This window comes from Oncorhynchus clarkii, chromosome 16 (genome assembly GCF_045791955.1).
Source record: "Oncorhynchus clarkii lewisi isolate Uvic-CL-2024 chromosome 16, UVic_Ocla_1.0, whole genome shotgun sequence".
NCBI classification, from domain to species: Eukaryota; Metazoa; Chordata; class Actinopteri; order Salmoniformes; family Salmonidae; genus Oncorhynchus; species Oncorhynchus clarkii.
The window spans coordinates 41,123,501-41,136,763 of record NC_092162.1 but is presented as its reverse complement, the minus strand read 5'-3'; the positions used below and the strand labels follow the sequence as shown (position 1 = coordinate 41,136,763).

The 13,263-nt window shown below is 39.6% G+C and overlaps 1 protein-coding gene across 2 annotated transcripts in view; it reads left to right on the top strand.

Moving 5' to 3' along the window:
* Positions 1–12,846, top strand: part of LOC139368482 (nuclear factor of activated T-cells, cytoplasmic 2-like) — a 46,862-nt gene extending 34,016 nt beyond the window's left edge. The window contains exon 10 of one of the 2 annotated variants that reach the window (XM_071107417.1): positions 11,537–12,846. In XM_071107417.1, the coding sequence (XP_070963518.1) occupies positions 11,537–11,592 (56 nt within the window). In that variant the 3' untranslated portion in view covers positions 11,593–12,846. The remainder of the gene's footprint in view (positions 1–11,536) is intronic. The other variant, XM_071107418.1, reaches the window with a different exon arrangement.
* Positions 12,847–13,263: the final 417 nt, after the last annotated feature.

Sequence of the window (13,263 nt, the reverse complement as noted above, 5' to 3'; positions counted from 1 at the left end):
GTGTAACATCCATGCGATTGTGTTATTTGCCTTCTAGGCAGAGTTCCTCTGTCCAGTGTCTGTGTTCTTTTCCCCATCTTAATCTTAATCTTTTATTTTTATTGTCCCAGAGTCGCCTCTTCACTGTTGACATTGAGACTGGTATTTTGAGGGTACTATTTAATGAAGCTGCCAGTTGAGGACTTGTGAGGTGTCTGTTTCTCAAACTAGACAATCTAATGTACTCTTGCTCAGTTGTGCACCGGGGCCTCCCACTCCTCTTTCTATTCTGGTTAGAGCCAGTCTGCGCTGTTCTGTGAAGGGAGTAGTACACAGCATTGTATGAGATCTCCAGTTTCTTGGCAATTTCTCGCATGGAATAGCCTTCATTTCTCAGAACAAGAATAGACTGACGAGATTCATAAGAAAGTTATTTGTTTCTGGCCTGTAATCGAACCAACAAATGCTGATGCTCCAGATAGAACTAGTCTAAAGAAGGCCAGTTTTATTGCTTCTTTAATCAGAACAACAGTTTTCAGCTGTGCTAGCATATTTGCAAAAAGGTTTTCTAATAATCAATCAATTGGCCATACTTGGATTAGCTAACACAACGTGCCATTGGAACACAGGAGTGATGGTTGCTGATAATGGGTCTCTGTACGCCTATTGTAGCCGTTTCCAGCTACAATAGTCATTTACAACATTAACACACACTGTATTTCTGATCAATTTGATGTTATTTTAATGGATAAAATGTGCTCTTCTTTCAAAAACAAGTGACCCCAAACTTTTGAACGGTAGTGTATATATTTATTTTGCAGGCTGTACCATATGACATGAAGTGAGTGACCTGCATTTACATTATGATTTGACTATTAGATGTCAGTGTTTCTTTAAAAAATAGTTTCAACCAAAACGATCGATTGGTTTACGTAACTGACCAATCCTGTTCAAATGATAGACAAACATAAATTATTCCCTAATCACATGTGCACTTTAACAACAATCCTTCCCAAGTTGCCAGTCCAGGAGATGTAGTTACATATGTTCAACTTAGTTTTCCACTCAATGTGGAAATACCATGGATTATGAATCATATATTTATACTTACCCATGTCAGCCCCATTATCACCCTGTGAGATCAGAATAACAGACCACATCCAAACTACATGTTGTTGCAGTGTGATCACCAGACCTGATAATGATGTTGTCCTTTTAAACCTCTCTTTGGTTGGGGAGGTAGCTAGTCCTCGTCAGTGACAGGTCATGTCCTAGACCATGTGGAAGTGTTGTAACCCTGGTGATCTGTAGTTTGAACATGTTGTTCAGTTCAGCACAACCCAGTAAGAAATAGAGAGAGAGAGAGAGAGAGAGAGAGAGAGAGAGGGATTTCTCTGGCATTACTACAGACCAGGAAATGAGAATTCTCTTTTTTTCTCTTTCTTTCAATTTTTTTTTTTTTATAAAACAACAGAAAAAAAATAAAAACATTAAGCAGCCAGCTCTCCTGACCGACCGCCTGGATGTGTTGACACTGTTATGATCTGAAAAACAAGTTCCATGGTAACCATTGTCAAACAGTGGAATGGGCTGCTTCAGAGAGCCCGGGAAAGCCTCTTTGTTTGTTATACTTGGCTGGGGTTTCCCTTGGCCCCACACCCCTCAATTCTGTGGAGAACACACTGGAGGATTTGCTTTTTTCCATCCCTGGCCCAAGATTCTGCCAATCTGGCACAAGAAAATCCTATTTGCAGCTGCTCTCCTCCAGAAAATCCGGTCTGATCTCCATAAGATAGCGCTTAGGGTGGGAGTCGGGAGGCAACAGCAGCAGGAAAAAGGAAAGGGCTGAGTTTGGATGGAAAAAATGAAACTGAGAAAAGGGTCCAGCAGTGGACGAGTGGAATTTTGTTTTAGATGGCCTAACAGGGTTTCCCTCTGTAAACAGCAACAGCGTTTACTGTTTCTGATTTAACACAGAGTAACTGGGAGAGTCATACTGGGAGAGTCATACTGGGTGGACTGTGTTTGCAAGGTGTTGATCTGAGAGCTCCCTACCAATATCTCTCTCTCTCTGTCTTCCCTCTGTTCTGGACTTTTATTCTGGTAGCTACTAGAACAATCTCCCTAAAAATCTCATTAAACTGTTCAGAAGAGACGGCGTGAATCAGACCTTCATGGTCAAATTGCTGCAAAGAAACCACTACTAAAAGACGCCAATAAGAATAAGAGACTTGCTTGGGCCAAGAAACACTAGCAATGGACATTGGCTAGTGGAAATGTGTCCTTTGGTCTGGAGTACAAATTGGAGAGTTTTGGTTCCGACCGCCGTGTCTTTGTGAAGATGCGGTGTGGGTGAACGGATGATCTCTGCATGTGTATTTGCCATCGTAAAGCATGGAGGAGGAGGTGTTAGGGTGTGGGGGTGCTTTGCTGGTGACACTGTCTGTGATTTATGTAGAATTCAAGGCACACTTAACCAGCATGTCTACAACAGCATTCTGCAGAGATACGCCATCCCACCTGGTTTGGTGGGACTATCACTTGTTTTTCAACAGGACAATGACCCAACACACCTCCAGGCTGTGTAAGGGCTAAGGAGAATGATGGAGTGCTGCATCAGATGACCTGGCCTCCACAATCACCTGACCTCAACCCAATTGAGATGGTTTTGGATGAGTCGGACCGCAGAGTGAAAGAAAAGCAGCCAACAAGTGCTCAGCATATGTGGGAACTCCTTCCAGACGGTTGGAAAGGCATTCCTCATGGAGCTGGTTGAGAGAATGTCAAGTGTGCAAAACTGTCATCAAGGCAAAGGGTGGCTATTTGAAGAATCTCAAGTATAAAATATATTTAGATTTGTTTAACACTTTTTTTGGTTACTACATGATTCCATATGTGTTATTTCGTAGTTTTGATAACAAGGTAGAAAAGAGTAAAAATAAAGAATAACCCTTGAATGAGTAGGTGTCCTTAAACTTTTGACCGGCCAGATGGGGGAGCCATGGGAAGCATTGAACTACAGAAATTCAGCCGTGTCAAAATATTCATTTTGACAATAGATATTCTGCTGGTTAAAGCAACTGGGATATTATTCCATCAGTGCCAACACACTGACACTGACTCAACTCCAGCCACTTTAATAATGGGAATTGATGGGAAATGATGTAAATATATCACTAGCCACTTTAAACAATGCTACCTTATATAAATGTTACTTACCCTACATTATTCATCTCATATGCATACGTATATACTGTACTCTATATCATCGATGGTATCCTTATGTAATACATGAATCACTAGCCACTTTATACTATACTATGCCACTTTGTTTACATACTCATCTCATTTGTACATACTGTACCCGATACCATCTACTGTATCTTGCCTATGCTGCTCTGTACCATCACTCATTCATATATCCTTATGTACATATTCTTTATCCCCTTACACTGTGTACAAGACAGTAGTTTTGGAATTGTTAGTTAGATTACTTGTTATTACTGCATTGTCGGAACTAGAAGCACAAGCATTTCGCTACACTCGCATTAACATCTGCTAACCATGTGTATGTGACAAATAAAATTTGATTTGATTTGATTTGATTTGATCTACTGAGGTCAGATTTAATTGATTTAAGCTTTTCTGTCAATGGTTTTATCTAAAGAAGGAAATATTTATTTAAAATGGAAAACGATTGGGATTCCATATCATAGAGATTAAGTAGTTCCAAGAGGTTAACTCTTGTAACTACCCATCCCAGATCCGGAAGAATTGTCATCAACTACACTAATTAGCATAGCGCAACGGTCAAAAAATATTACTAGAAAATATTCATATTCATGAAATCACAAGTGAAATATAGAGAAACACAGTTTAGCCTTTTGTTAATCACCCTATCATCTCAGATTCTGAAATTATGCTTTACAGCCAAAGCAAGACAAGCGTTTGTGTAAATTTATCGATAGCCTAGCATAGCATTATGTCCAGCTAGCAGCAGGAAGCTTGGTCACGAAAATCAGAAAAGCAATCAAATTAACCGTTTACCTTTGATCTTCGGATGTTTTCACTGACGAGACTCCCAGTTAGACAGCAAATGTTCCTTTTGTTCCATAAAGATTATTTTTATACCCAAAATACCTCTGTTTGTTGTTCACGTTATGTTGAGAAATCCACCGGAAATAGCGGTCACGACAACGCCGAAATTATATCCATAATATCGACAGAAACATGGCAAACGTTTTTTATAATCAATCCTCAAGGTGTTTTTCAAATATCTATTCGATAATATATCAACCGGGACAATTGGCTTTTCAGTAGGAGCGAGAGGAAAAATGACTACCTCTGTCTTTTACGCAAGAATCACTCAGAGCCCTCAGCTGGCCACTTAGTCGTTTACGCTCATTCTTCAACATAAAGGCATGAAACTACGTCTAAAGGCTGTAGACACCTTGTGGAATATGTAGAAAAAGGAATCTGGTTGATCTCCCTTTCAATGGCCAATAGGGATGCATAGGAACACAACGGTTTCAAAATAAGAGACACTTCCTGATTGGATTTTCCTCAGGGTTTCGCCTGCAATATCAGTTCTGTTATACTCACAGACAATATTTTGACAGTTTTGGAAGATTTAGAGTGATTTCTATCCTAAGCTGTCAATTATATGCATATTCTAGCATCTGGTCCTGAGAAATAAGCCTTTTTCTTTGGGAACGTTATTTTTCCAAAAATAAAAAATTGTGCCTAGTTTCAAGAAATTTGTGGAGTGGTTGAAAAACGAGTTTTAATGACTCCAACATAAGTGTATGTAAACTTCCGACTTCAATTGTAGCTGACAGCGTCTAAACTTGACCTAATTTGTATTCATTATTACAGGAAAATAAACTCACAACGAGGTTATTATTTACAAGTCAATGGCGAGCTAATTACAGAAAATAGTTTACGGTTGTGAGTGTGAGTGTGTCGAAATAAAAGCAGGCTATTCTATAGAAGAATTTTAGAACCTGTCTCATAAACTTTAACATGCAATGAAAACGACTTTCTGACAAAATTTTGAAATGTATAGTATCTGAAAAATGTAGCTAGCTAGACTCTCTTACCCGTAGACATGGATGAACGCTTCTCCCTCTCTGTCACAGATGCCATGGTTACCCTTAGTTTGAAGATGTAATCCAGAGATTTTTATACAACAGCTATTACAACAGCCTTCTGTGTTCTCTTTTCGACTCCCTCTGCATTTGCCAACAAATGCCAAAATTTTCTTTATCTCCTTAGCTATCATATTCTGCTTCCACCGGGCATTCCATTGATTTCAAAATGCAGTCCTTCAGACAGTGGAGAGCCTTATCAACACTTTTGCAGTTCTTTGTGATAGCTTTCAAAAAAGCCACTTTAGAAAGGACTACCTACACATACTAAGCAGCTCATGTTATAGACAGAAGCGTGCTACATGGCAGACCAATCCAAACTCATCTCTTGGCATGTCCAGCCCATCCATTATCTCAGCCAATCATGTCTAGCGGGAAGGCTCCTGACTTTTTCTGTGGCTTAACCAACTAGGCTCGTAATTTTACATTTTCATTCATATTTGCACATGGCATACACATTTGTTATTAGGGCACATGAAAGTTCACATGTTCCAGAAGGCATTTCAGACAACAACAAAAAACACATTTAAAAAATAATTAAAAATGTTCAAATGCCTCTCCTGTGAAGAAGTGACACAGGACATATGCCTAGTTTCGTGAAACGAGTCACAAATGGTTCTCTTTTCTGTGTGTCCTTTTGGGGCAGGTGTGTTTCTTTGAACATTGCTATATCAATATGGTTTCTTCTTAGGATATCAAGACAGCAGGAACTTTTAATATGTGAGTTCAGGCCTTTAAAATGTCAAGAGAGAATAGCTAGCGTTGCCATTGTTTAAAAAAAAGTAGTATTAATATTTTAATTATTATCTTTAGTGTTAAAAAGCCCATTGATGTGAAACAAAAAGCAGGACCCACAGGGAAACCCACCCAGTGAACCATTCCCCCCTTTCCTCCCCTTATCTATAACACGTCTTAAACAGCATATATGTTGGGGGGGTCTTAAGGTATTGCAAAACATAAGTAAAGTAAAACATAAAATAACTAATAATTAACCCCTTCAGACCTTTACATTTAAGTTAGCAGATTTTTAAAAAAGAATGAAATATTGCAACTGAAAATACAAGCCTAAACAGCCAAATATCCTCACTATTGTTAGCAATATACTCTAAATTACCTTAAACATAGGAGGAAGAATAAAAAACAAGCAAAAAAGGAATTGTGTGGAAGCCCATATGGGACTGACATTCTATCTTGAACAGTTTAGCCCATAGGGGTGTAATGTGCTGTAGCCCCGTAAGGAAGCAACCCTAGTCCGTATGGCTCTTCAATGTATGGTACTTCAATATATTGGAAATATTTCATTAATTTGCGTGGAGTCATCAATGTCGAAATGTCCTCGAACATAGGCAATCTAATAATAACAAAGTCCAATGTTCAGAAAGAATAATAATAGTGTTCCTTTTACCCAATTGAGGGGTTTCTCATCATCGTCTTATGCTAAGGGCAGCACCACAGCCATAGGCTAGGCTGCGTGATTGTGCGTGGATAGCATACCTGAATATTGAGTCAGCCAAAAGCCTAGATCTGTCAGCTCTTCCCCTTGTGCGTTGGACATTTTGTGTGCTTATCGAAGAAGTCTTGAGCCTCCTTGGCAGTAGAAAACGTGTGTGTTGTATTCTGGATGGTCAAGATGAGATTTGCCAGTTGGATGAAGCTATATCTCAGGTTTATCTTATTTCTACTTTTTAACTCCTTTGCTAACATTTTACCTAACCCTAACCTTAACCTTAACGCCTAACTCTAACCTTAATCCCTAACCTTAACTCCTAACCCTTAACCCCTAGCCTAGGTAAGGTTAGTCACTTCACTAACCTCGCTAACTTTAGCCACCAAAAAAATGTAATTCGTTATGAAGAAAATCATGTACTGGACACGAATGCGAAGTAGAAGAAAACACAAAAACATAACATATAGAAAATTGTATGGTGGACACCATTTTTTTGTGCGTGTGTCTGTCAAGAATTTTGAATAAGTCATTTGTGTCTACTGTATTTCATGATAACCTGTGATAGTGTGTTGGCTATAGGTGAAGTTTGAGAGAGCATCAGTAGACTACTTTTTCTTAAACACAGCCTTCAGTTGTAGGGTGTGAATCCACCTCCCCAGTGCCACTTGTAGTTACACACCCCCGCTCCACCTTCAAACCCTTTCTTCAAACAAAGCACAGGAAGATGGGGAATGCAGAAAGTCCCATTGTCTTTCACTACTTAGATGTCAAGGTGTGGTTTATGCCCTAAACATTCATTTATTTGAACTTCACAAAGACGTTTTCAGAGAAATAAGAGTCTCAAATTAGTCACTCAGATCTCTCTTTCACACCTTGCTCATTTCGAAAAGGTTTTTAACTCTGGAGCGTCATGATTCTGTGGTTTCGATTATAGAACTATATCATCTTGGTCGTGCTGCTCTCTGTGGTGTGACCGAGATAAAGGGCAATAGAAGAAAGCAATGCATTTCACTATGAGTAAAACTAAAACATGGAATGGGCTTCACATACTGTACTCTAAAGACTTCTTCTAGAAGCTAGTGTCTTTGCTCATATATAGGCTAACACTGTCTTGTACTGTGAAGGTGCTGTCTATGACTTAGAAAGTGAGTCAGGATGCACTCTTGCACCTGCATCTTTCCGTGCCCACTCATGCTATAGGTGTAGTGAAACGGACTGGAATTAACCCCAGAGGCAGTGGCGCAGGTGAAAATATTCCAGCAGGTGAAAGGAGAGAGAGCTACTATTCAGAGAAAAAGCACACCATAACAGCATGCCGAGCACAGATTAGTTTTAGGTCCCTTACGTCCCACTTATGAGCGAGCAGATCAACGACAACAATAGCAACATGCCCATGGTCACTCAGAGAACCAGAGTTAAGAAACTCAACTGGGTTAAAGAGTACTGTATTCTGAGAAGTTTACTTTAGCACTCTCACTCACTCACTCACTCACTCACTCACACCACCACCTCATAGGAGGCAGTGTGAAGTGACTGAGTCAGCTACTGTACTGCGTGTGTCTCTCTCCCACCCCTGGTTGGTAAACAAACATGTTTATTGGTGCAGGACTCTAAAGCCAGACACTCATCTATTGTATGGTCAAGTCTGAGTGTTCCCTGGGCCAGCCTTAAATGGCCAGACCGTGCCAACCCTTCATGAGGCTCAGTTAAAGCTCTCTACTGTATAACTTCCCAGCCTGCCTTGCTCTGGAGCATGACTCGCCTCTCTAATCCCTCTTTTTTATACTCAGGAGAATCCTGTGGCCCCGTTGAGTAGTTGAAGGTTTCTTTAAGGCATTAGGTGTCAAAGGGAATTCCACTAGAGGATAAAATAAACATGGACGTTGAGGTTCTGACGACAGCAGAGAGAGCTGGAGCAACCGGGCCGCTCTAGTTGGTTTGCCCTCCCTGTTTCAGATGCAGCTCTGCTCTGCTCCATAAAGTGTGCTTAGTGTTGAACTGCTGTAAACAGCCATGGTTTATTTATTTTCTCTTTCAGATGATCAGAGACAGAAGGAGTCGAGAGGACTGGGAGGAGGATAGTCTAGCAGCTACTCTTAATGATAGAAGTGGGCCTAGAGTTTGCTCTCCTGGCAGGCTGTTTTAGATCAGCTTCTGAATTGTTTGTCAGGGGAAAAAAATGCATATCTGATAGATAACTCAGTGACTTGCAATAACAAGCGAAGGTTATTGAAAACTACAGAATCATGTTTTATCTTAACTGTACCCTGTTTTATCTCAATTGTAACTACACAAACAGGGTTCAAGTATTAGTGCATACTTTGCAACCAGTTTCACTGAGAATTATTTAGGGTAACACCATGCCCAGACCGGACAAATTGATTTTGTCCCCCCACACCAAGCGCGATCACAACACGCAGGTTGAAATTTCAAAACAAACTCAGAACCACTTATATTAATTTGTGGACAGGTCGAAAAACATTAAACAATTTATAGAAATTTAGCTAGCTAGCTTGCAGTTGCTAGCGAATTTGTCCTATTTATCTAGCTAGCTGTTGCTAGCTAATTTGTCCTATTTATCTAGCTTGCAGTTGCTAGCGAATTTGTCCTGGGATATAAATGTTGAGTTGTTGTTTTACCTGAAATGCACAAGGTCCTCTACTCCGACAATTAATCCACACGTAAAACGGTCAACCGAATCGTTTCTAGTCATCTCTCATCCTTCCAGGCTTTTTCTTCTTTGGACTTTATATGGTGATTGGCTTCTAACTTTCATAGTATTACCACGACCGCTCGTTGGCGCGCGCGAGAAGTGTGGGTGCAATGATTGAATAACATGTATGCGTAAACTTATTTTGCGATGCTTGCGCACGCGACACGAGCGGTGTGGTCAGCATGTAAGGGCTGTTGTGTGTCTCTGAGGGAGTTACATTGGTACACACTGCTCAGCCAGGGATGAGTGTGTCTGTGTGGGTTGGTTGACGGTGTCTGTTTTCGCTTAACTAGCTGTTTAATGGCAGCACCCTTTCCATTGTCCCACTATATAGGTCAATGCTTTAAAAAGGCCTCCTAAAAGCCCGTTGGATATTGAGTTCCCCTAAAACCCGGGTGGTACTGCTTACTAACTTGCCCCATTCATCCCTTTTAAGTGAAAAGGTTTCCTCTTTAAAAAAGTGATCATATTTTCATATATTTTAGGATGCTTCATATCAGTGAAACTACTGTATTAACTGAGACCCAACCTCCCTGTGAATGTTCAAAACATGTTATAGTATACCACGCATGAACATGAATGGGTTTAGCTTTTAAAATCACCGATGTACTAGAATTAAAGGCATTTTGGCGCAATTGATGTCATTGTCAACCAATTTCAAATGTTCCCTAAAAGTCACAACAAGAAGCCATGGCGCCAGGCTCTTATGTCATAGTGCCAGTATACACAGTGTGCTTCCAGAGCTGTTGGAGTTGTTAGTTACTGATAAAGACAGATCGACTGCAGTACAGAGGATGTGGCCTATCCGGACACACTACATGCTCATCATACTGGACATTCCTCTGAGCTTACTACAGGTTTTCCCTATTGTCAATGTGAATCAAAGTGTGATTACATACTGTTGTAGTGTAAGCTACTGCTACAGTAGCAATCTTATTGGTTTCGTGATGTTATACAATCACTCTTTGTTTTCATATAACCATCTGGCTGTGGTTTATGAATACAATACAGTATTCAGTTTAACACCTTGCAGTATAGGTATAATTTTTTATATTTCACGATAGGCCTATAAATATGTTGTAATGGTCTCCATACAAACTGATCATATTAAGCTAAATGAGAAAGCGTACAATCATTGTTTGTAGACTTTTTCAAATGGTAATATATCTGAATTACTTAAAGGTCCAACGCAGCCGTTTTTATCTTAATATCAGATCATCTATGGGTAACAATTAAGTACCTTACTGTGATTGTTTTCAATTAAAATTGTCAAAAATAAACAAAAATAGCTTCTTAGCAAAGAGCAATTTCTCGAGCAAGAATTGTTCTAGAATTGCATGGGAGTGGTCTGAGTGGGGAGGGGAAAACTGAAAACTACAGTAGCTGTTATTGGCAGAGAGGTTTGGAACTCCTACTTATTGGTCAATTAACTAATTTACCACCTAGTGACAAAACTCCATCAAACCAAAACAGGTTGAAATTTCAGGTGGTCTTTTCAAACAGCTCCTGCACTAAAAGGGCATTATCATTATTTTCACAATTGCACAGTATAATTCCAAATTGTGTTAAATCACGTTTTTGACTGCACTGGGCCTTTAATGGTGGTGATCTGTTTTTAATACATCTTTATTTACCCTCATCGCAGAGCTCCCAGACATTAACTTTAGACAGGTTTCATCACATCACTATGTGTGTAAAATGTGTTTCCCTTACACACGACATGGTGTGTGTAAGCACTCCACACACCTTGACTGAGTCTATTTTTAGAACACTGAAGCTGTGAAAGTTTCCATTTATTCCCCCTGTGCTGTGTGTCACCTGGCTGTCAGCAGAACAACAGGAAGTAATGGGGGAGTAAAAGAGCGGTAGAATCGAATACTGAGGCCCTCCTCCTAGTGGACACTCTGTGCCAATGCAGCTCATGAACTGTTGCGGCATATTCTGTTATCACTACTACAGCCAACCTGGACAGTAATCAGCAGTTCTTGGTGTTGTGTCCCTTGATGTTTTACTGTCGGATCAGTATGTTTTTGTCAAGATGTTATGCCCTTTTCTACGATGTAATGTACCTTTATGAGCATTTGTTGTAAGAGAAAGGAAAATATGAAAAGGCCAGAAGTGAAAATTGCCCTCTCTGGAGCTGTGAAATGCTGCCTGGGAAGAACATATGACAGTACAGTATTACATCAAACACATTTTATGCTCTGACTAACTAACGCCCAGTACTTGTTTCTCTTCTCCTCCCTGTAGTAAACGAGATCATAAGGAAGGATCTGACCGGCGTGCAGGCCAGAGGTCAGACATAGACGACAGCAAACAGGAAGTGGACAGCTGCAGCTCGCTCTGCGTCGCCACGGGAACTTCTTATTCTTCCCTGTGTGCCCAACTGTCCATCTCCATAACAACTATCAACTATCAGCTACCAGCATTTTGGCTGTTCAGTCCTTTTCCTTCAAATAACTGTTTCTCAGCTAAAAATTCAGTGCCTTTTACCCAATGCCAAAGAACGTTCTACCAAAGAAAATCTTCTTAATTTTTAGGATCATCGTAAACTAGATTGTGCCTTGTTATTTTGTATAATGTAGAAGAGAGGGTGAAAATTCATTAATTCAAGCAAGTCACAATCATGGCAGTAGCTGTGGCAATACTCGGTGTTAAAACCTTATGCAAACCTTTCAAGGAACTTTCACCCTCTAACCCATCTTGTTGACACTTCTACTAATGACACCATGCATAAAATATGCCAACATGTCAGCATTGCACTGTGATATGTGTATTGTGTTATGAAATGTAATGACCAAATTCTTCTTGAGCTTACTTTGATCATCTCATCTTTCTACTCTAAAGGAGACGCACACTGCCATCCTAATAACCCCCAAAATATTTGATGGAATGTTCATCTCCCCATATTCTTGCTTTTCAAAGTTATGTGCACTGTTTAGTAGGGGAATCGTTGTGTATGTGTATTCTTACATGGTGTGTTGTCTTTATTTCAATATTTAATGTTTTTTTTCCTCATTATGTTTGAGTCATGTGATGAACTTAATGTAACTAAAATGTATATTACAGTATAAGCACTTGATTTGCCGAAGAGGCCAGTGTTTTTAATACAGGTTATTATTTTGAACTGCTTAGAGAAAAAGTATTGTACATTTCTCTATGAATTATTGAATATTGAATTAGCCTCAAAAGGCTTATATTCAAATAGTTACATGCAAATCCTTACACAGGAAATAATTAGTGGGAAATGTAATAGCGTATTGTTCCCAGTTACAAAATTAGCAGGCTATAAAGATGTCTAAGCAGGATAGTTTTTGAGTGTATGCCTACAATACATTTGACTACAATAGTCTTTCAGTGCCTTCAGAAAGAATTCATAACCCTTGACTTATTCCACAATTTGTTGTTACTTTACAGCCGGAATTCAAAATGGATTAAAAAACAATCTTGCCTATCTACACACAATACCCCATAAGGACAAAGTGAAAACATGTTATAAGAAATGTTTGCAAATGTATTGAAAATTAAATGCAGAAATATTTGATTGACAAGTATTCACACCCCCCGAGTCAATACTTTGTAGAGTCACCTTTGGCAGCGATTACAGCTGTGAATCTTTCTGGGTAAGTCTTTCACACCTGGATTGTGCAACATTTGCCTGCTGAAAGGTAAATTTATCTCCCAGTGTCTGGTGGAAAGCAGTCTGAACCAGGTTTTCCTCTAGGATTTTGCCGTTGCTTAGCTCCATTCCCTTATTTTTTTTTATCCTGAAAAACTCCCTAGTCCTTAACGATTACAAGCATACCCATAACATAATGCAGCCAGCACTGTGTTTGAAAATATGGAGAGTGGTGCTCAGTAATGTGTTGTATTGGATTTGCACCAAACATAACACTTTGTATTCAGGACAAAAAGTGAATTGCTTTGCCACATTTGTTGCAGTTCTACTTTAGTGCTGTGTTGCAAACAGGATGCAT